Source organism: Heloderma suspectum, chromosome 2, assembly GCF_057233095.1.
Source record: "Heloderma suspectum isolate Gila_16-S chromosome 2, 16-S_ref, whole genome shotgun sequence".
In the NCBI taxonomy this organism is placed as follows: Eukaryota; Metazoa; Chordata; class Lepidosauria; order Squamata; family Helodermatidae; genus Heloderma; species Heloderma suspectum.
In genome coordinates, this window is record NC_139459.1 from 80,198,898 (window position 1) to 80,223,790 (window position 24,893).

At 43.0% G+C, this 24,893-nt stretch overlaps 1 protein-coding gene across 2 annotated transcripts in view; it reads left to right on the top strand.

The window, feature by feature from the left end:
- The window catches only part of PRDM6 (PR/SET domain 6), a 117,826-nt gene that overhangs the window by 88,974 nt on the left and 3,959 nt on the right, over window positions 1-24,893 (top strand). Inside the window, exons 6-7 of one of the 2 annotated variants that reach the window (XM_084833966.1) lie at window positions 5,106-5,144; window positions 22,401-22,577. In XM_084833966.1, the coding sequence (XP_084690092.1) occupies window positions 5,106-5,144; window positions 22,401-22,577 (216 nt within the window). The remainder of the gene's footprint in view (window positions 1-5,105; window positions 5,145-22,400; window positions 22,578-24,893) is intronic. The other variant, XM_084833967.1, reaches the window with a different exon arrangement.

Genomic DNA, 24,893 nt, shown 5'->3' on the forward strand with positions numbered 1-24,893 from the left:
AGGTACTCTGACCAGTGCCCCTGTAGAGATAATGGAACTATTATTTATGAATCAAATCTGGTTTATTTGACAATCTTGATAGCTGGCAGCACAAAAGACGAAAATCAGATTAATCCAATAAAAAGACTGCGTTGGTTTTTGTCTTTCCTTTAGCAGCTAACAGATGCTTTAACAAAACAACAGACTCTCCTGGAATACTCATTTGGGGTACAATCCACCAAGCACATTAATGGGTTGAACTGGAGTTCTGGAAAACATTTATGGAGTTTCACCAAAACATGTCATCTTTGTTCATTGCTAAGCTCAGAACACTAATATAACCGTATGGGAACTGTGGCAAAACATGGAACCCACCTACATCACTCCACAGTCTCCATTCATTTCAATCAGTCTTCTGGGTTTGCAGAGTAGCAGTGATTAGTTGATTGTCATCTCTAAATGCAGGAACAGTATCCAACAGGGAGCTTACGCCCCCGCAGATTCCCTTCCGCCAGCAGTGGGTCCCGCCAATTCCGTTGTGCAAGCAGGACCACCGCTAGAGCAAGGAAGTTTTAGCGCTTCCTAGAGGAAGCCTCAAAATGAGGGCAAACACTCATTTCAGGAAGGAAGGAGGTTGGCGGAGCTCCCTTACGTGAGCTTCGGAAGTGCTAAATCTCCCTTAAGTGGTGGGCGCCACTTGCGAAAAGAAATCTGTGGAGTACAGGAGAATTGGCGAGGCTTAAGCGGCTTATTGGATACTGCCCCAAGACTCTGGGGAAAGTTTAATTTTTCCAAAAAATTACTAAAACATTTTAGGTGATCATATTGATGGTGAAAAGAAATTTGAATGGTGGGCATTCCCTACTGCATTCCAGTGAACACACAGACCTCTTGCATACTCTCCCCATTCACTTCAATGGAGACAGTGGTTCTGTATTCACAACAGAATGTGTGTTTGGTGCTGATTTCTCCTCTGAAGCAAAAGAAATGCCTTTGCAGGGTGCAGAGAGCTCCAGGTGTGCATTGGATCCCCCCAATGCCTGCAAGAAATCAAATCACTGGTCAGAGCAAATGCATGCAGGCAATGCATTAAAAGATGCAAAATACTGAAAGACATCTAAAAGAATCCACAGTGAAATTTTAAAAGATGAAAGATTTTAAAAGTTGAAGGAATATATTATTCCTTTCAGTATCTTTGGTTCAATGTTGGTATTGACAAAATCTTAATATTAGGTAACAGGCTCCATTGTTGTTCACTATTTCCTTACCATAATATATACTGTTTCATACTGCTTCCTGCATTTTCATGAAAAATACCAGTAATAGCACTGTCACCAATAAAATGCAAGTTCCCATTGGGCTGGATCCAGACATAAGGTACAATCCTGTGCACATTTAGATGGAAAAAGGACCTACAGTTCCAATGCTGGCTGGGGAATGCTAGGAATTGTAGAACTTTTTTCTGTCTAAACATGCATAGGATTGTGCCCTTAGTCATACTTAGAGTAGACCTATTGACTAACTTAAATCTCATTGATTTCAGTAGGTCTACTCTAAACATGAATTAGAACCCAACCCTTTGTATGGGATCTTAACCACAGGAAACCTACCAATGCTGTGACTGTCTCATGGGCCTACGTTCAAGCATCAATAAACAAAAATGTGAGATTGAGAAATTTGGCTCAGTCTTCCAACTGAATCTGAATTACAGATATTTGCTTTTAGTTTAATCCCAGCCAACCAAGCTATCCAGTCTTGACATTGGACTGACTGATTATGACATTGGGTATAACCTTTGCATGCAAAAGATTTCCCACCATCTTCTATGAAGGAACAGTTTTTGTGTGTAACTAGAGATTCCACATGTACTGGGGAGAAGAATGTGGAAACTCCTAAATACTCACAGCTCTCTGCATTAGCTGCTATCTAGCCCAGTCATTTAGATCCTATTTCTAACTCCCCACCCCCAATCTGTTTGCCACTTTGGGGCATTGCCGGTGCTCCAGATATCTTAGAACTCGAATGAAAATCTAAAGTTCTTCCATCTGCCCCCACCCCAAATAGAACAAACAGCAGATAGGGACATGGGTCAAACTGTGTGAAGGTTAGCAGAAAGCAGAACTCTCATCAGCAGCTGGAAATTCTACCACGCTGAGAATTCTGGGGATTTTAGGCTCCCAACATACATCTCCTGCAAGCAGGAGGAAGAGCGTCCCCTGCCACATTTCCCTTAACCTAAGAGATGACTGCTGTGTTGTCATATGACGACGTTATATGCTGGGGGAAGTTGTGCCTGCACTCAGTTCAAACGTCTCGATCACCCAATAGATCAAGACTATGAAAGCTTTGCTTTTAGGCAGCACTGTTACAGTGCTGTCCTCTATTAGTCTGAGAGGTGCACGTCACGATGCCAAGATTCAGACAATGCACCACTTCTCCACCAGTGAATCAACTTCGTGATAGTGCTGAACCAAGCTAGCACCATCGCACTGTTCTTGGCGGAGAGGTATCCTTCACATGCTTTTCCCAAGCTTAACCAATGACCATTTGTTTAGGGGAAGTGGTAGAGTACATGGTTTGCTTGCCAAAGGTCCCAGGTTCAACCCCTGACATCTCCTGGTAGGTCTGGGAAAGAATCCTGTCTGAAAACCCGGAGAGGTGCTCCTAGTCTACACAGTACTGTGCTAGATGAACCAACATATGACAGTATTAGGTCCAGATTTAGTCATACTTAAAGTAGCCCTATTGAAATCAATGGGATGTAAGTCATGGCTATCTTAAGTCCCACTGATTTCAGTAAGTCTACTCTATGTATGACTAAATCTGGATCCAATCCTTAGTATCCAATGTTTGCTGGGTCGCAGTAAGGCCAATGTCTGACAGTATTAGGGTTGGATCTAGATTTAATCTAGAATAGAACTATTGAAATCAATGGGACTTCACTTAGTCAGTAGGTCTACATATGACTAAATGACTAATTTTTGTGAACCGCCCAGAGAGCTTTGGCTATTGGGCAGTACAGACATTAAATAAATAAATTAACTAACTAACTAACTAACTAACATCTGGATCCAACCCTTAGTATCCTATGTTCGAGTGAGGCTAAGGAGCACCTGGCCACAAGACCTAGATTTCCTCTCTTATGTGCCAGATTACCATTGCTGGCCTGTGATTTGGGGAAGAGGGATAACTAGAATGCAGATGAATGGCATCCCTCTTCTACATAGAAGGAAGGAGCATAGCAGGTGCTTTTCTCCCATCCTGCTTGAGAAACAACAGTTTCTTGGCCAACTCCCTTCCCATTTTGCGATATTTGATGGGTGTCTATGAGCATACTTGTCCCATTTCGTAACTGTACACTCTGTTGTGGACATTTTCAGTTGGATTAGTGGAGAGCACATAAACGAAGCATCTTTCCTTGATTTCTAGGAAGATCTTTGTTGTTTTTAATGTGAAATCTCTTACAACGAAGGACATATAGAAGACTTTCTAATAGGGTTGCTGCTGGTCTGAAATAAGGCATTTTGGAATAAGCCAGATTTGGGGGGATTCTGGCAGCTTCTCCTCTAAGCTGTATCACAAGGCCTAGGTCAACACCTGTAGAATAATCCATGTGAATGCAGGAATAATGCAGGCTGATAATGTTACCAACTCTCAGGGGCACTACAATGCTGTCGCTAAAGCCACAGGAAAGATGGCCACTGTTAACACTGTTATTGCGAAAGAGCCATAGGTGACGTTACCAAAAATGGCATCCAAGCTTGACTAGCAAAGGCCCAAACATTAGCAAAGGCTCAAACACTAGCAAGGCTCATAATCGTCTGCATTGGTAATAGCAGCTTTGACTCACCACTGCCACCATTGTTACTGAGGAAGGAAAGGGTGGGCTTTTCTCTACTCAGTGGGCAGTGGTGGGTTCGCATGTGCCAAGGGCATCTCATTCCTATTAATACAGGCCTTGGATGCTTTTGTACTATGAGATTTACTCAGTTGCACTGGCTTATGGGTACTATAGGTGACCACTGAATCTAGATTTGAGTACACAGTCACTGTGAGTGACTTGTGCTTGCATGAAGGGATCCAGGGCCTGTAGCAACATTATATAGGCAGGTTGCAGATGCCTTTCGAGATGTGCAATTCTTCCCATTCATGGTTAAGTGTGGAATATCAGGGAGTTGGGGTTATTCTACAGCTATCGGCACTTACTCAAGGAGCAGGGATATTCATATGGAATTCTTCTGTGCCCACTTTCTGTAATCAAAAGAGCACAGGTGCAACTGATAAGGAACTGTTCACCATTAAAATATATAATATGTGCAAACATTCAGTTTGGATTTTCTGTTCAGATTCCAGCTAATACCTATTTATTTTCTTTATAATTCTCATTATTTTATAATCTGGTAGTTTCTCCTTTGTTGAAATGTCTTTTAAGAAATTATCTACGATTATTTACTCTGACTGGCTATTTCAAGACAAGGAAAGAATTGTACATGATCTGAGATGCAATCCACTATACAGAAGGAATAAATACCCTCTCTTTTTGTAATGGGCTCTCTACATAAATGCAATTGAATTAACTGGTGATTACACAATAGCATTGCATAGTGGGAGTGTGCTTATGCTCTCTATTCCATAGTTTGAAATCTGCGGAAAAAACTCTGTATGTAAGAGTTGAGTTATATAGCTTTTTTTTTTTTTTCATAGTATGGACATTTAGTGTTTTCACTAAAGTCATAGCAATAATATTTAATATAATATATAAGAAGCAACTATCTAAATTCATGCTAGATATACATTCACTTGGGACAAGAATTAAGAATGTTCAGGTTTATATGTACATTGTCTGTGAATTTGACATTAATTAGGGTTTTTGAACAGTTTTGACCATTTTGGTTACGTTTCCTCTTACCCTACAATGCACTTCTTTTGTTTGTTAAATTATTTTGTGTTTCTCCTGGAAACAAACAAAGAGATGAAAATTTAAAACCCACCCAGAATTAATTGGCCAAGGGGTGTTCCAAGATTTTTTTGTTTGTTTGTTTTTTGCCCATCCATTGGCAAATTGACCCATTATTCCTTGAACCAGGAGTCAGAAATCCCTTTTCTCTTCTGTTTTTCTGCTGCAGAAATTCCCAACATTCCCATTTGGGGGGCTCCAGAAAGGGGTAAGCGGAAGCCTTCAATCACAGTGAATCGTTTTTTTAAAAAAAAAACTTATTTTATAATTTATTTTTGAACTCAAATCCAGTTTTTATAATGAGCAGTTGATTTACATCTATTTATTTTTCTTTCTTTAATTGTCATGCACAGTATGCAATCGTATTTAATGGATAGTATGTGTTTTGAGTCACCTGGATATTTCCCCTGACAGTTTCATATGCAATTTCTTTTTTACATTTGTAGCATATTTTCATTTTGTAGATAGTCATGTGCATAAGATGTTGGTGGGGATATTCTTGCATGGCGCATGCAAGAATATCCCAGGAGATATGTGTTAATCAGTGCTTAATGTTGCAGTTTCCATGAAAATATAGTGATTTGCTGTGTGATTCAAAATTGAGATTCTCAAGCTGTTAGAGGCTTTTTATAGGTACAGTAGCTACTTAAATTTGTAGTTTTCTTGAATACATCCTTCCCACACCCTGTTTATAACAAGAAAATATTGGATCCTGCATATTCACATCAAACCTTTGAAGTAAAATATTTTTAGAAACCAAGGAAGTATTGTTATCAAGATTTGTTTTTTGTTTATACCATGATCATGGAATATTAAAGAATCATACAGTGAACTGAATGCATAATAGTTTTTAAAGGTCTGCAGATTTACTAGTTTGTAGTTTAATATTTTATAACATGTGGAAAGTGCTTCCAGCTTAGCATTAGAAGCAGTGACATAGATAGATTTACTGTTCTGTTCCTATTTTGTCAAATATGCTTAAATAGGGTAATCAAAACCGCTAGTCAGTGGCTAGATAGCCGTAGGATAGGTCGGTTCCCAGGAACCAACCTTGGAGCCCGCGCTCTGAGCTCGGTTCCCAGAGAACCGACCCCCACCCCCTCCTGTGCCGCCTTGTAGGCAGCGCGGGTCAGCCCTGCACTCCATGCTTGTAAGATAAGTGCAGAGGGGTGAAAACGGGGTGTTTCTGGGGGCAAGCTGGGGTGGGGAGGTCGGAAATGCCAATACAATGCATCCTATGTGTTGTCCGGGTGCCAGTTCCCGCACTCCGAGGTCCCATGTCTAGGCAGCCGAAATCAGCTCTCTACCCGGGAAAGCAGGGTGGGGGGAGCGAGGAGGAGATCCGCTCCTCACCACTCTTCCCTCCCTGCACTGGCTAGGCGGTCGCCCCCAGAGTCGGAGGCGACTGTCGATCCACATAGGATTTCTCCCTATGTATCACTGGATTTGTATGGCATTTAGGCACGCTTACTTTTTTCTGAATAGCACTGATTGTTAGGGAAAGAGAATGCTGAAAGGCATTAATCACAGGAAAAAGGAAAGAAGGAAAGCTCCAGGTACAGAATAATTTTTTTTATTGAGCCCAATATGTTTCAGACCAAAGTCTTCTTCAGAGGCCCTCTTAAACAAACAATTTCAGTCCTAGTCTCTTTATAATGGCTGTGTTCACATGTAACGCTAAATAGTTTTAATTTTTGTGAACTGTCCAGAGAGCGTCAGCTATTGAGCAGCATAGAAATGAAATAAATAAATAAATAGATAATAAAGCGATGGTTCATGTTAACTATGGCTCAGCATTTTGTTGCTTTTACTATGAACTGTCTTGCAGATGAGCAAACAAACTGCAGTTTGTTTTCCCTACTTTTGGTTTGTTTCTCTCCTGCCCATTTTGCCAGCCTTCATAGTAGTTTTGTTTTGAGGTTGCTATTGCATCTGGAGCGCTTATTGGGTGGCCATCTAGGAAGGTCTACCAGTAACCACACAGAGACAATATTGAGTTACAAACTGGCCACAACTTTATTGGTTACAGCATAGAGTTCGACCTGGTATGGGGCTGGATCCAATCATCAGCCAGCCCGCCTGCAGACTGATTCACATCCCAGCTAGAGTGCTGGGTGGCCCTAAAGGGGAGGTTTTGCCCAGAGCATGGGGTTGACCATGCAATGGCATGGGCCATTCACATGTTTCCCCCCTCCCCTGGGAGTGGCACCGGCATGCCAGCCCTGAGCTGGGCTGGAGCCCTGTGCCCCCCCCAGGTATGCCCCTTCTACTGGAGAGTGGGGTGTGTACCCCCTTTCCCCTTGACTTGGATTCAGCCCAGTGCCATCCGCACTAAAATTGTGACAATGAAGCTTAAGAATTTACCTTTAAACCACCTTACATTGCTATGAGGAAGGCGGAAACCCTGTGAAATGAGCCAATTGATCCTTAGGTAAAATTCCTTCCCAGCCCTGTCAAACGGCGGCTGACAGTAGTCCACAGCAATGGGCAGCCTTACTTAGGGCAGGGTGGGCTGGGCAAGTCCGAGGCAGTGGAGTGGGAGGAGGCCCGAGCCGTGGCCTCTTGAAGTAGCTGAGGAGCGGACTGGAGGGAAAACTCCTCCCTCCAGGTCTCCCCTTCACCCCCAGCCCCTGCAAGCCCAGCCAGTGCTTCTGACTGAGCTGCAAGTGGTGTGGCCACAGCCTCAGACCTCCTCCTTCAGAGCCTTCCTGGCTTACCACCCAGTCCACAGCACAAACTGGGACCCCCTAGGGGACCCAGGCTCGCTGGGTACTTTTGTTTCAAGACAGCCAGCAATGCAGACAATTCAGGTATAAGACACACTTCTGGGTTCAGACATCATGACAAGCCGTGGTTTAAACTAGCCAGACTCCCTAAGCTAACAACAACAAAGCTTGGCTTCTATTCGTGGTTTGTAGCTGGTTAACCCATGATGCATTTATGGGTATGGGTTCAGACACAACGACAAGCCAGATTTCAAACCACACCATGGCTTAGTGTTATGTGTGAACAAGGCCAATGTTGTGTGGAGCTTTCAACTCCACTTGCTACTGCAACATAATTATGTCCACGTATTGTATGGGATAGTGTGTGTTTCTGTGTGTGGCGTGGCATGTATTTTAGCATTATGCTTGATTGGGATCAATCAAGGGATGTCGCTCTATAGGAATTATTACCAGATTATTGCATTTCAGGGCTCCTAAACTCGACAGAGCTCCTCAAATTCAGCTCTTACAAGAAGAGCTGACATGCAAGTACTTCTTGTTTGCTCATGCATCTGCTTAGTGGGCAGGGGTGGGCAACTTCAGGGCGTGCACCAGCCAATTTCTGCCACTGCGCCCCGGGGGGGTGTTGCACCCCTGCTGTTGCTGCTGGCAACCCCCCCCCCACACACACACACACCAGCAGTTTGCAATTCCAGTGCTGAGCCATGCTGGAGGTGGGAAAATGTGTCCCATTTCAGCCTCTGCTGTGGTTTGCCACCGATTTTTTTTTTGCTGCCACTGCAGTGCCACGTTTCAGCAGTGGGAAGCAGCAGAAACTATACTAGGGCTGAATCTACACATAGCAGTTATACCGTTATCATGCAGTTATCGTAAATGCCCACTGGTGTCATGTGTATGATCTGATAACGGTATGATAATGGTATCACTGCTGTGTGTAGACTCAGCTTAGAGGCCAGGGGTATACATGGCCTGTGGGCCATGTGTTGCCCACTCCTAGCTTAATGGCACTTCCTGTAACATCCAAAGTATTATTTCTGTTTTATCTCCAAGTTCCACTGGGTGTGGCAGTAGCTTGGTTACTACTGTTCTGGCTGCAGTGATCCACTGGTAGGTAGGTCTCACTGCTATATGAGATTTCATTACCATATGTCATTTCAGAGGGAGAATAATATGAACTAAAAACTCACACATGATCTGTAAAATTCTTACCTTTTTCTTGCCAGGAGCGCCCTTGCTGTCTTCTGAAATCCTCAAGTAGCCAGAATCAACACGCAGACGATAGGGCTCTTTTCCAAAGCTTTATTTCCAACCTAATGATGCTTACAGATGCTAATTGCATGAGCCTAATGAGGGAAACTTAAGAGAGCTGCCTACTAGGGGTTTCTAGCTTTAGTGAATCAGTTGATCTCCATTTGAAGGGTAAAGGCGGGAAGCTTCTGAACGTAAGGGCTAGGAGGCGAAAGTCCACCCCTTTCCTGTGAGGCATCGGGGCCCAGCTGTTGACATCACACCAAGCGGGCTCAGCACCTCCTCTCGGCGCCCTCCATCTCCCACTTGTCCCAGCACCTAGCATCCTGAAGCTCCAGTTGTCCCTCCCCCTGCCTGCCAGGGTCGCTACCACTCTCAGGAATGTGAGCAGGGAGGGACTCTCCCTCCAGCAGTACCTTTGAACAGCGCGTGGGTTCCTCTCCCGCAGTTTCTATCACTTTCTCAGAATCAGAACTGCTTTGGGGCTCTATGGGCTCCTATCCAACCCTGACATTTCTGATGTCACAAGAAACATAACCATGATGAAGCAGCAGTGGATGCAGTACAAAAGGCACATTTTTTCCTGAACCCAGTCTCCATCTCTATGTGTCATTAATGAACTCTAGACCAGAGAAGAGAAGGAGACTCATTTTTTCATCAGGTGAAAAATTCATCATAAACTGTAATCCTGTGCCTGTGTAGCTTGAGAGTACATATGATTACGTCTGAGTACATATGCATATGATTGTACTGCATAATTGGCATGGATACCAGTGTGTGTGCATGTACGTGTTTCAAATAATCATGCTGCTTAGAGACTATAATGAGAATCAGTTTCAAGACATGTCCCTTGTGTGACTTGGGTGACACTGACCTTAAATGGGTGCTGACCCCTGCGATTTCCCCAAATGCTGGAAACTCGACTGCATAATTAGTGGTGACCTCAAAATTCATACGATTCTGCAATCTTTATATATTGTTCAGCGCTATTTACTCATGCTTGCATTTCTACAAGCACAATCTTTATTGTGAAATCTTAGAACCTGATGAACATCAAAAGTGAGGGAGCCACGATAGCTGCTGTAGTTATTGCAATATTTGCCTAACTGGAATGTGCTGTCATCACCAATAATGGTGATGAGCACTAGCAAGTAGATGCCCATTTCGTTCACTCATGCAACACCATTCCTCACACCAAACTACATATTTCCCTAGTAACAAAATATTGCAGTTTTAATGGTAGGAAGATGTGGTTTCACGACAACAGAAAGAAACCACTTCTACTGCAATAAAGGTATTTGTATAACAGGCTGAGTGACAACTGTACATTTTTTTCCTGTGGAAAAAAGTAGTCATAGCAAATTGTATTTGTTCATATTTGGTTGCACTTGCTGTTTCAACGTGGTAACTATTTACAAACAAAGAATGATTGGGTTTTGCAGAATAAAAATTAATCATGTTGATTTGTCTTTTTTTTAAAAAGATATTAATTGGTTTTATTTAGTGATTTGTTTATTATGGTAGCTTTTAAAAATAGATAACCAGAGGCTAATAAATGTTAATGATCCCACTCACTCTGAGAAAATCAATTGGTCATGATTACAGCACATTGCAGTGTATTATTTTTTACTAAAAGAATTTAATACTAAGAATATGTTGAAAAGTAACTCTCCTGAGTCATATTTGTTTTATCATTGCCAGATGTCAGTTTGATAAATTCTTTCTGTGTAAGTGAACAATCCCCTTGAACAAAGAATAAAACTAAAAAGCGTATTCCTCTTGTCTCCCAGTAACGATAGTAGTTACTATTAATTATTAATGTGGGTCTTTGAAATACAGGATTTCACACGTGCTTGCATTGTATAGAATGTCTAGGGCTCAGACCTATGCATGTTTAGACAGAAAGAAGTCCTACACCTCCCAGAATTCTGCAGCCAGCATTGCTTGCTGGAGAATGCTAGGAGCTGTAGGACTTTTTTCTGTCTAAACATGCATAGGGTTGTGCTATTATAGTCCCAAACTCTGCATGTTCGGAGCTCTGTGTGAACTGGAGTTTCCCCAATCTCTTCAGTGCTGGGGAACGTGCTCCACATGTGCAATGAAGAACCCTCATTGTGTATTTATGGAATATTCCCAGTTTGCAAAATAGAGCAGGGCCATAAATATTGTGTAGTTGTACTTCTCATTTCCCTCAAATGCGTGCCCGACCTGCTTTGGATGGGGAGGAGAAAATAGTGTTCTCCTTTATTATTAATAATTCTTACATGGTAATTCTTACATGGTACTTACATGAGCAAGCAATCTGATATTTTTAAAAAGCTATAGAAGTACACTAGGGAGTAATGTATATGTTTTGTATAGGTCACCTCACATACACACACACAGATACAGTGTGCCAGCAAAGCTCCCAGGATTTTTAGATCTAGGTATTCCACAGTCACCCATACAGATCCAAAGTCTTGCCTATCCTGCACCAGTGTAAATATTTACAGAACATAAATGCACTAGGAGGGGTGGGGGTGCACAGTTGTTCAGGAGACATAAAGAGGAAGCCATCATTCTGCTTAAGTCTATCAGGCTTTCTACTTAAGCTTATCAGCCTGGATAATTGGACGTTACATTTCTTCCAGAAGGCCAAGAGAATAGAATGCAGCTGAATTTCCTCCAGTAAATCATTCTAAATTCTTGAGACAACTACAGTAAATGCTCTGATTCCAGGGGCGCTTCCAGATGAGGCTTTTATGGCACTACCACCCTGCTTCATTCACAAAAGTTTACAGTGGATCCAGACATGGTCGTCTTCAACTCGTAACCCTCCCATGTTTTCCCATCGCATTTTCCATCTTTTCTCCTACCACAGAAAATCTGTTAAGAAAAGTCAGAACAGCTGCACAATGCTTTCTCATTGCTAGGAGCCCTCCATCTGGAAGCACCCTGGTTTTCTCGCTTACATATCAGGAGGAATTCCTACTTATCGGTAGGAATTATCAGCGGAACCTGACTGGAAGATCTTAATGGCACGTTCAGCAGTAAAGTGAAGAAAATTATCATTATTATTATTATTTCTATACCACCCCATGGCCAAAGCTGTCTGGGTGGGTTACCAAAGTTAAAACATTAAAATACGATATACAAAGTTTAAAAACCATTTACATAAAACATACGGACAAACAACACATAACTAAAAACAACTTTGAACTAATTTTTTTTAAAAAAATCCAAGAATAAAACACAGCTTAAAATAACACTGCTTAAAAATAATATACAAAAGTCAGCAGAACGAACAGGAGTTCTAAAAAGGGAAGGCCTGCCAGAATAATAGTGCCTTTAATGCCTGCTTAAAATACTTCAACAAGGTCAGCAGGCGCATTTCAACCGGCAGGTCGTTCCACAACCAAGGGGCAGTGAAGGAAAAGGCCCTCTTGCATGTGGCTGCCAGTCTCACATAAGGCAGCTGCAGCAGATAGCCCTCAGATCTGACCTTAGGTGGTAGACTGGGACATAGGGGAGAAGGTGCTCCCTAAGGTACCTTGGACCTAGACCATGTAAGGCTTTAAAGGTAAGAACCAGCACTTTATATTTTGCTCGGAAACAAATTGGCAGGCAGTGTAAAGATTTTAAAACCAATGTAATATGGTCTCCACAGGATGTCCCAGAGACCAACCTGGCCTCCATATTTTGTACCAGTTGAAGTTTCCGAATTAAATATAAAGGCAGCCCCAAGTATAGCATATTGCAGAAATCAAGCCTAGAGGTTACCAGCGCGTGCACCACCATTACCAGGTCCACATGTTCCAGGAATGGGCGTAGCTGGCGTATCAGCCAAGGCTGATAACAAGCACTTCTCATCATTGCCTGGGGTGTCAGGAGAAGGGTTGGGTCAAGAAGCACCCCCAAGCTATGAACTTGCTCCTTCAGGGGGAGTGCAACCACATCCAGAACTGGTTGACATACCTCAATACCTGAATTAGGACCCTTCATGATGAGCACCTCTGTCTTGCCTGGATTCAGTTTCAGCTTTTTCTCCCTCATCCAGCCCATTACCGACTTCAGGCAGTCATTCAGCGGAATCATACCTTCCTTGGATAAAGAAGTTAAGTAGAAATAGATTTGGGTATCATCAGCATACTGATAACACTCAGCCCCAAACCTCCTGATGATCACTCCCAGCAGTTTCATGTAGATATTTAACAGCATTGGGGATAGAACGGAGCCCTGAGGGACTCCACATAAAAGCTCCTTTTTCAAGGAACAACTTGGCCCAAGTGACACCATCTGGAACCATCCTGAGAGAAAGGAGTGGAACCACTGCAGAGCAGTACCCCCAACTCCATGGTCGATGACATTGAATGCCTCTGAGAGATCCAAAAGAATCAACAGGGATGCACTCCCCCTATTGATTCCCAGACAAAGGTCATCCACCAAGGTGACCATGGCAGTCTTAACTCCGTATCCTGCCCTGAAGCTGGTTTGAAATGGGTCCAGATAATCAGTTTCATTCAAGACTGCGTCTTTTCCCTCACTATGTGTATCAAATGGCCCATGAACACAAGCCTGGAAAAGAAGAAACAATGCTTTAAAGTCTTATATCCATCTCCCACATGGGCCACACCATAATCCTTTGAGGGAGACTGCTTCCATTTTACATAAAGACAATGACAGTTGAAAAGAGACTTAGGAGGAAAAGTCAAAATCCATGGCTGATGCCTAGAGCTGAAAGTCTCACTTGAACTGCCATCTTACAGCTTTAGAACTTTTTCTTTGAAACTTGTTAGGGAACACTCATCAAAGATGTTATAATGTGAATTAAAATAATATAATATTGAACTATTGACCAATGCTAGGCCATTAATCAAGCAAGAAAATTCTATGATCAGTGCTCTGGAGCACTGTAAAATAATAGTATTGGTGATCGGTGATGCAAGCAGTCACAATTAAGCAATTCAGTTGACGAATGAGGGAATATGCTTTATTTTACACTTAACTGAATTGCTCTACATGCTTGGTCACCATTGTCTCTTTCCCTTTAGCTTTGGATTCTAGCTATTCAGAGATACACATTTGTTAAGGAGAGAGAGCGATTAAGACTGCTTTGTCCACTGGCTCTAAGTCAGTAAGAAGAGATGTGCCTTGAGCTGCTCCTCAGTACTAATATCATTAATAAGCCTAAAGATACATTCTTAATTTTCTAAAGACGTTGATAGAAACTAAAAAGGTATCTCATTATATTAAAAATGGCCAGATGGGTAAAAATGCTCAAAAACCTTAGTATCCTTAACCAATGGCTTTGATGTTTCCACTGGACAAATGGAGCGTCTGTCCCATGTGGGGCAGAGCATTGTCCAATGAAGACAATTCCATTTTGTATTGCACATTTCAGTCATTTCAGTTTTATTAGTTCTGGAGAGGAACAGAGAGGAAGGCAACTATGAAACGTGGGTTCCACAATGTGAAGCAATTGGGGTGCACAGTCTGGTTAATGGCTTAATGGGTGCACAGCCATTAAGTTCTTTTCTCATACCCTGTGACCAGCAAAATGGCTGATTGAGGCTGAGTTGAGCCAAAGCAGACACTTTGGATTTAAGAGAGTAATGCATGGTTCATGAAATCATTGCGGTGGATGGGCCTTTTAGTTCAACTCCTTGATTCATGCAGGAAATCTACTAGAGCATCCCCAACAGGTAGCTGCCCAGTCTTTGCTTGAAGGCCTCCAATGAGTGAAAGCCCACCCATCCTAGGTAAGTAGTTCAGTTACTGAACTGCTGTTACCATCAAAACATTTCTCCTAATCAGTGGAGGCTGGTGGCTCCAATGTCAGTGAGGCAGTGAACCTGCTCCAGGTTTAGTCAGAACCAGTCAAAACTCTAAAGGAGCTATCCAAGGTGCTTCAACAATGCTCCTAATATATAACCGAAATCTACCCTCCTGTAACTTAAGCCCATTATTTTTTTAATTAAATTTATTAATCGCCCATCTGGCTGGCCACCCAGCCACTCTGGGTGATGTACAGCATATAATAAAACAGTTTAAAACAATAAAATTCTACAGTAAAAACATTTCCTAAAATACCCTAACCCACTCCAAATGCCTGCCTGAACAACCACGTTTTTAGTGCACGACAGAAGCTCATTAAAGAGGGGGCATGACGGAGTTCCCTAGGGAGGGAGTTCCACAGAGTGGGGGCCACCACAGAAAAGGCCCTCTCCCTCGTCCCCACCAGTCTAGCTGTCCTGGCTGATGGGACAGAGAGAAGGCCATCCGAGGCTGATCTTGTTAAGCGGCCTGTCTGGTTTTGCTGGAGGCGCTCCTTAAGATAGGCTGGGCCGGAACCATATAGGGTTTTAAAGGTCAAAACCAACACCTTGAATTTAGCCCGGAAAACAACTGGTAACCAGTGCAACTCCTTCAGCACTGGAGTTATGTGATCTTGCTGGCGGCTGCCTTTGATCAGGCGAGCCGCCGCGTTCTGTACCAGCTGCAGCTTCCGAACCGTCTTCAAGGGTAACCCCACGTAGAGTGCATTACAGTAGTCTAAACGAGAGGAGACTAGGGCATGTACTACCGATACGAGCAGATGGTTGGGAAGGAAGGGGCGCAGCCGCCGTATCAGATGGAGTTGATACAGCGCTGTCCGGCTCACAGCTGACATCTGAGCCTCCATGGACAGCTGGGAGTCCAAAATGACCCCCAGGCTGCAGACCTGGTCTTTCAAGGGTAGCCGTACCCCATTCAACACCAGGTCAACATCCCCCACCCTCCTCTTGTCTCCCACCAAAAGTACCTCGGTCTTGTCAGGGTTCAGCTTCAGCTTAGATCTAGCCCTGCCTCTGGAGTAGCAGAGAACAAGTCATTGCACTCTTCTATGTGACAGCCTTTCAAGTATTTGAAGAGTGCTATCATGTCCCACAGGGGCCGCGGTGGCTTAGTGGTTAAGACGCTGAACTGCAGACCGGAAGGTCGGCAGGACAGCAGTTCGAGACCCGAGTGTCGCGTGACGGAGTGAGCTCCCGTCTTCAGTCCCAGCTCCTGCCAACCTAGCAGTTCGAAAGCAAGAAATTGCAGGTAGATAAATAGGTACCGCTTCGGCGGGAAAGGTAACAGCATTCCGTGCACCTCGGTGTTCAGTCATGCTGGCCACATGACCACGGAAGCATCTTCGGACAGCGCTGGCTCTTCAGCTTAGAAATGGAGATGAGCACCACCCCCTAGAGTCGGACACGACTGGTTGGGGACACCTTTACCTTTTTTTTTTTTATCATGTCCCCCGTCAGATTTAGTATATCATATTCCTATGCAGGTCCAAAATGTATCAGGACTTTATATGTTCTAGGATTAAAACATTTGTCTGAGTGCATTCTAACGTCTTCATTGCATCGGTGTTCATTTGTGCCCATTGATCTTTCATGGCTTTGAGACTTGAGAGGCAGCAACAGAATACAGCAGCGTAGGAGACATGATTATTTAGTATTTATATAGCATTGCCAACATGCGTGGCAGTTTACAAAGTACAAGAGGAGAAGTCCCTGTCCTAGGAGGCTTTCAGTCTAATATATGACAAAGAAGAAGGGGAGGGAGAAAAATACGTACTTATTTCAGTAACATGAAATGCGTGTTCTTAGGCGTGAAGTGCAATCCTAAGGTTGTTTACTTAGACGTAAGTACTATTCTTGAGTACAAGGGTGGGAAGGTATAGCCCTCCAGATGTTGTTGGTCTGCAACTCCCACCAACTCTAGCCAGCATAGCCAAAAGTGAAGAATGATGGAAGATGCAGTCCAGTAAAATCTGGAAGGCCACACATTCCCCATCCCTGCTCTGGTAAGTGTGCATATGTTTGCAGCCTTAGGAGTAGGATATATGAGTTGGTTCTGTAGAAATAAAAGGAATTGGTTCCATAGACACAGAGACCCAGTTCACACATCATGGTGTCTGTCAACACCTGATGTGAACCCAGAAACTTTGGATTGTGTATGGGTTAAACAACCCAGAGTTAACCCAGCGACAAACCATGGGAATTGTTGGGTTAAATCTGAGTTGCTTAACCTATAAATAACTCAGAGTTTCTGGGTTGGTGTGTCACAAAACAACCAAGGAACAGGGCATGCCTGAGTTTTTGATTTAAAGTAGAAACAATGAGTGTGCAGCTTGCGTGCTCTGCTCGTCCTCACAATTCCTGGGTTAAACAATACAGGAATTGCTGCTGTGATGTGCAAACCAGGTTAGGGACTCTGTCCAGACTGCTCGGGTATCTTGGGTTAATCCTTAATAAAGAACAAACTAACACCCTTTGCAGACATTAGCCCTATGTGAAAATGTCCCCAACATTGTGCAGAGGGCCTGTCCTCACCCCAACATTTGCAAATGGATTGTAGACTTCTGCAAAGGGGAAGACTGCATGCCTGGAGATGTATGCGCATCGGCTTCCACATGATTGGGAACTCTGTGCAGTTAGGGTTCTCGATTGCATCATACGCCTCTGTTTGTTTAGGCTTCATTTTTTCAGATATATGCAATCAATGTGTGGACATAGCGGGACTGGTGGACTACATGATGTTGGTGATAGGAATCACTCCTTTCAGCCCTCCAAAGGGGTCACACAATGATTTACAACTATATCTTAATGCGATAAAAACAGCAATAAACTCTTTAAAACAATTACTTACAAAGCAGCATCAAAAGAGAGATTAACACATCCTTTAAAAAACCTTTAAAGCCTGGGAAATAAAAATGTCTCATCTGCCCACCTACAAATGAGACAAGTCAAACTTCCTTCAGAGGACAATTCCACAACTGGGTTTCCACACTGAAAAAGCCCTGTCTTGTTTACCATCACACGTGTCTCCCTTGGTGATGGAACAAAGAGTAAGGCTTTGGGTGATGACCAAACAGATGGGCAGGTTTGTGTGGGAGGATGCAGTCCTCTAGCTGTTCAGGGCTTTATAAGTTAAGATCAGCACCTTGAACTAACCTTCCACACCTAAGGCTACTGTCTGCAAATAGCTTAGAAACAAATAAATGAAACAAATATAAACATTTTGTCGCATACTTTTGTGTATTTCCATTCTATCTCTTCTTCAGAATTTCTGTATTATTTATTTATTTTAAATTATTTTTAGGCCACTTTTAAGGGTATAAGCTTTTCAAGGCAGCATAGAATTTTAATCAAACTAATTTCTTTGTATTTTCATCTTTCCTTAATTTTATAGGTCACATATTATATTTGTCTTCTGAGCTTGCAACATTATGAATTGTTTGAGTACAACAAACTTTAATGTCATAGAAGAAGGGGAAAAAATAGCATTTTAGAATGAAGCTATATGAGAACCTCAGGAAAAAAAACAGATATTTAAATCGGGAGAGTGTTACTGTGGGAAAGAAAAGAAGAAATTATTATCATTAATTTTGATTTTCTGAGTCCCATTGAGGGCATGGTCTGCCTCAGAATGGTGCCTCCCCCGAAGCTTATAGGGTGGGTCCACATCTAATTTTTATCTCTCTGAGGGGGAAGAGCCATCCCATTTCCCAGACTGGACTGGAAAAAGAGAACATTCCTCACCCCTCATGAACCTCATGGAAAAAAGACAAACTACACCAATGGCACATCTCAGACTACTAACAGATACTCAAAGTAACCAAAAGAAACAGAGGTGAAGCAGAACTCCCAGAAGCTGACTACCACCCCACACATGTATGGCGATGACAGAAGCCTCTAAACTATCAATAAGACAAATATTTTACATTTAACTATCCACATTCTGATCCCTGCATGTCTGACAGGAAGGAGAGGCAGGCCAAACACTCCCCGTGAGACTCAGAAAACTGACATTCATAGTAAGAATGTCCTCTTTTTCCTGAGTCACACGGAGGGCATTGTCCACCTTGGGATATTTTAGAGCTGTGTAAACTATGGGCTCCTTCACAAGGAGCTTTTAACCTACGATTGAGATTGCTCCTTCACGGAAGTTTGCAGGCTCTTTACATGATGCCGTGATCCTGCCGTGACCCTCTAGGGCTAAATGCCCTTTATTCTGTTTTTAAATAGATCGCAGATAATGAGCTATCAAATTACTCCATTGTGTTCCGCTTCAGTTTCCTCTGTGAAAAGAGTTAAAGTGGCAAGAAGAAGAGCAAGATCCATGATAGATAATGGAAGGAGGGGGGAAGGAGAGAGGGGAAACAAAGCGTGTGTAAAGGGACTCAGTTGTGATCCTGCATTTAAAACGGAAGCAGAAAGCCCTGTTTTAAATGCAGGATTTTAGGCTGGTGTAGAGATGCCCTAACGGTGGGCTTCCAAGAATGGCATGCTGTTGTACTACTACCCTCTGAAGCACATGCCTCCCCAAAGCTGCTGATGCAGATGCATATCTATCAACTTTATAATATTTAGCAAAGATATGCATGGAAGCCCAAATGGCTGCCTGACAAACCTCTTTGATAGAAGAACAGAGAAGACTAAAGGGAGAGAAAGGAATTTTCTTAGGTGGGAAACAAAAGTGAAACTAAGATGTAGGCTGAGCTCTATAGAGCTCCAGCTAGATCCAGCCACTCTGCTTTAGGGATGTATGAAACCCCCCTTACCTGGCTCTGCCAGGTTCCGCTGGGGGGGAGGCACTCTGTCCCTCCCCCCGGAATCCTCGCCGGGGGGGAAGGCGCTCCACGCCTCCCCCCCAGAATCCTGGCTGGCCAGCTCCGCTCCGCAGGGATTCCACGGAGCTGCCGGCCAGCTCCGCCAGCAGCTGGACATCCAGCCGCTGGCTAGCAGGGACACAAATGGCCGTTTGCGTCCTTGTATTCAGCCGTGATAGGCTACGTAAAGACTTACGTAGCCTATCACGTCTGGGTTAAAAAAAAAAAAAATGTATGCAAATGGCGGCGGCTACAGCCGCCGCCATTTGCCTTCCTTATTTTTGGCCATCTTAGTCTACGTAAATATTTACGTAGACTAAGATGGCGAAAATAAGGGGGAACGCAAATAGCGTCTGCTACGCTATTTGCGTTTCCCCTTAGTTTCGCCATCTTATTCTATGTAAATATTCACGTAGACTAAGACAACCAAAAATAGGGAACGCAAGTGGCGGCGGCCATAGCCGCCACCATTTGCATATGCGTTGTTGTTTTTTTTCTAACTTTTTTTTTTTAACCCAGACGTGATAGGCTACATAAGTCTTTACGTAGACTATCACGAATGGTGGTGGTGGGGGGGAAGACTGCAAATGGCGGCGGCGGCAGCCGGTCGCAAGACCAGCCGCCGCTGGAGCCGCCGCCATCTGGAACATCCGCCCCAGGTAAGTCTCGTCCCAGGGGGGATCCGTGGGGGGGGCGGGGGGGCAGGCCGTTCTGCCACGGAGTTCGGGGGGCCGAATGCACTGGCATTCGGCCTCACCGAGATCCGTGGCGGAATTCTCTGACATCCCTACTCTGCTTGCTAGGCAGGGCCGGGCTGGGAGATAGGATGGCACCTCCCACTGGAGACATAAAATTTCGATGTGGACCCTGCCTACAAGTGCCAGGAGGAGACACCCTCCTGAGGTGCGGAATGCCCTCCATGGGACTCGGAAAAACCCAAAGCATAATAGAACAACTTATATTTATAACCTGCTCCTTTACAAAACAAAACAAACAAAAAACCTCCATTGCAAATAGTGTGATATTTTTGTGCTGGCTTTGCTATGCCAAGCAAATCATTTTATGCAAACTAACTGGAAGTACCTGGAAAAGTACAATTTGGTTTCATTTTGGCTAAAGGCCAGTTCCATGAGGATTCACTGAGATTACAGCTCCATGAGAATTGAGAGGATGGATATAGCTTGATATCATATTTCAGAAGTAGGTACATTGTGGCATACCAGGTTGGGTCCCCTGTACGGTTGTGTTGCCCCTCTTGTATCTAACCTTTAATAATTAAAAGTTAAAGTTTAGTGGCTTCATTTGGATTATTTTCTCTTCTGATAACTCTCCTACATGTGGTGGGGAAACCAGGATGTTCCCTTCTTCCCTGCCCACTCTGTGTCGGAATATACTGAACAGTGATGTTCAGCATATTCAGGCGTAATGTTTGAATAGTGTATAGCCTGTAAGCTCAGATGATGAGGTCAACTGCCAGATACTATCTGGAATATCTACCGGGCCTGTGCATACTTTATTTTACATGTCAATTCTCTATTTAAGTATTACAATCTGGTGGTAATATTTATGTGTACCTAACACATAGGTACCTGGTTGACAGACAAGAGGCAAGAACTTGTCCCAACAAGCATAGGAGAGATATTAGGGGAAACTGCAGCCCTAACTGAGCCATTAAAAATCTTGGCTAGCCTCAGTTTCTTCAAGACACCACTGGGCTGCTGGACCCAGGTCATACAAATGCTTTTGAGATTGTCCAGCAGTGCAATGAAAGGCAAAACCTACACACACTTTGTTAGACTTTTTCTTGTATATTGCTGAGATCTTTCTTTGCCAATAACTATAGATAAGTATATATACGTAAGGGGGTGGAGTAAAAGCCTCATTATGTTGTGCATTTTGTACCCGACCTAGTGAGACCTTTGAACTAGCACTTACTACATGCAAAGCTGTGGTGTATTTTTGTATGCATGATTGCTTTGCGCCATTCATACAAAGGCACATCCAAAATGCGTGTATGAGTCCTTATCACAACAGTGATGCTGAAAGACGATGCATCACCGAAGGAGGAGCACAAGCAGGAGCTCATGGGCACCACAGATATCAACACAAAACAAGATAAAACCCACCCCAGCTTCTAACATGTCAAGTACATGCCCCAAGCTGCCCTATGTGTACTCTAGAATTAGTGGATTTTTGTACTAATCTGTCTGTATTCCACAGGCAATGATCATTTTCAGTGTAGAAAGGATATTATATTTAGGTATGTATAAACACCAGCAGGAAAAAATGACACTGTAAGTCTGGACTCAAACTGAGACCATCTCCCAAATCCCTGATTTATCAGGAATAAAAGAAGAAATCATGGGCATACCATCTTGGATGCTTTTGAGTATATGCAGCAGCCATACTGGATATCCTCAGAAGGATCAAAGAGAGCAATGCTCATGCAGCATGATTTTGTGAAGACTTTAAGCGTCCCTATTGAACTTGAGCCAGTAAAATGGGATTTGCGGTTCGGAGATAGTTACAACTTGAGCCATTTCTTTTTCCGTCATAATAGTGTGTGAGGGAGGGAGGGTTTTTCACAAGGGCCCTTTATGAAGTTAAGGATTTTAATAGTATATAGCAGTATTTTAATAAATACTTTACTGTATATAGCACTATTTTTATAAATTTTCACTACTTTTTTATTTAAAAAAAGACAAGATAGATTATGTAGCAGCTTAAGAAAGTCCACTATTATATTTCCTTTTTGGAAATTAGCATTCAAAAGCTTGGCTGCACCACCCAAATTATTTTCCATATGCTTCAGCTAAAAAAAGAAAAGAAAAGGAGTGATCACATCGGGTGTTTCTATTTTCTGCAGGCCCTATCAGTGTGGACACTGCTCCCAATCCTTCTCCCAACCTTCAGAGCTACGGAACCACGTAGTCACCCATTCCAGTGACAGACCTTTCAAGTGTGGCTATTGCGGTCGTGCCTTTGCTGGTGCTACTACACTCAACAATCATATCCGGACACATACAGGGGAGAAGCCCTTTAAGTAAGTAATCAAAGGATCAGATGAGCAGGAAAGGAATCAGACCACCCAGGCTAAGTCAGTAAATATACCAGCCCTTGGCATAGGTCCTTTTGGAATTCAATCTATGAATACCAGCCCGACCCCACAATCTGCCAGGCACTGCTTCCGAACAAGGACTTTTACATTTTGGTGGTATTTGTGCAGGAGCAGGCTTCATTGATTGTAACCAAATAATTAAATGTATCCTTAAAATCATAAGTAGACTAGGATATATATAGTACATATCTGTCAAATGCCTTCATTTCAAACAAATGAAGGGATGGCTCTGTTGCAAGTGTAGGACATCTGCCTTGTAGAATACCAAAATAGGGGGAAGCTGGAACAGCAGTTATTGGTCACACAAAGAACTGTTTCAGATAGAGAAGACCCTGCACAGGAATAAAGTCATATCTTTTTTTTTTCACATTATTCAAACAAGCGGTAGTTCTACATGCATGCAATATCTTAAGAGTATAACTGAAGTCAAGACTTCTCTGGTGCAACCCTTTCCTTCTGGGATCTTAGTAAGCCCTAGCCTAGGGGCCAGTAAAGAGGAAGCAGGTGGCACCATGGCTCTGCAGAGGAGTCAAGACCATCAGGAAGAAGTCAAAGAGCCCATCACATGCTCTAAGCCTAGACATTTAGTGCTGGGTCTAGATTTAAGTTGGATCACCTGTGCTGGCAGAAGTGGACTTCCCCACACTCTTCTTCCCACAGAAGCCCCGTTAAAATGCTACACAGAGTCAGGAAACCCTGTAGAATTGAGTGAACTGTGGTATGGGGATGGGGGGATGCCCCAAAATTGGGTGGAGGGACCTTTTGCAAGCAGAAACCTTCCTCTTGCAGAAGGCAGATCCTGGTTCCAACCTTCCACTTGATCCTAAATCCCACCCCCATCTTCTGTTGCACAGCCACAGTTGGTGATGTGGAATTCCAAACTGAAATATATGGTCTAAATTTTAGCTGTTTTGCAAGATTTGGTTGAGGGCAAAGTCTTTAGTGCACTTTTCAAGTTAACGTGTTAACAAGGCAGTTTGACTATCTTTTAACTAGTTCAGGGAAATAAGGTAACTTTAAAAAATCACCAGTTTCCTATAACCAGATGATCACATAAGTTAAGTTCATATCTAATTCTGTTCCTAATTGCAGGGGTGGGGTAGAGGGAAGAAGCGACTAAAACATGGTTACATTGGAGACAACAATAAGGGATTGCTTGAGAACCTATTTATGTAGTAGAACTCAGATTAGGGATCCAGGCACAAAATCCTATTTGTAGAATGGGTGTGTTGGATGGTTTCAGGCAAGGCACTACCACGTCTGTATCTGTAAAGTACTAGTGATGTCTCCCCAACTCCCCCCCCCCCACATGGAGCCACTCAGAGGATAAACACTATAAAGACAGTAATCAATTTTGCAGATTATAAGTGCATAATAAATTCTTAGCAGTTGACAGACACTTTTCTATGTATGGAAAATCTAATATGATGCCACATGCACAGCCCAGTCCTATAAAAGTTTACTCAGAAGTAAGTCCCACTGATTTCAATGGGGCTAACGCTTAAGTCCGTTTGTACAATACTGCAAATTGAAGCTGAAATCCTGTGCACTCTTAATGGGAAGGAGGACTTATGAAACAAGTAGGATTTACTTCTGAGTAAATTTTATCTGTAAAATTAGAAGCTTCTGTGCATTTTATTTATGTTTGCTTAATATTCTACTAGCAATAACTTCCAAGCAAGCAAAAACTAATTTAAGCAATGGTTTACACCAATTTACTTATTCCTCTGCTGTGGCAGAGCTAGAGATACAGGAAGGGGCCATTATGTGTCCCAAAATGATCCTCTACTTCATGTTCTTATTTTACTTATGAGGCACCTTTATTTCTGAAAGATATAATGACAGATGACATCTGCCATGGCGATATATCAGAGATCCTTACGAACAAGCTAGTTATACAAGAGATAACAGTCAAGGTTCCTTAGCTTCCATACAAGACACACCTTGGCACCTCGCATTTAAGCATAAGAGAAGCGGGGGAGGGGAGGAGGGAAGAGTCCAATTTTTCCGAAGTCCAGCACAGTCAGAATTCAAATAGGACAACCTAGAATGACACAAGGTTGCCATGTCAAAAATGGTGCCCACTGAGCCATTATGCTGGATTAACAGAGCCAATGGAAAGCAAAGCCAAAACCAGTGCCAGGAATCAGATTGATTTTATGTAGTTGCTGTGTAAATAGATTTTAGTAATTAATTGTAGAGGCTTCCAGGTCAAAATGGAAAATAGATTTCTTTTAATGT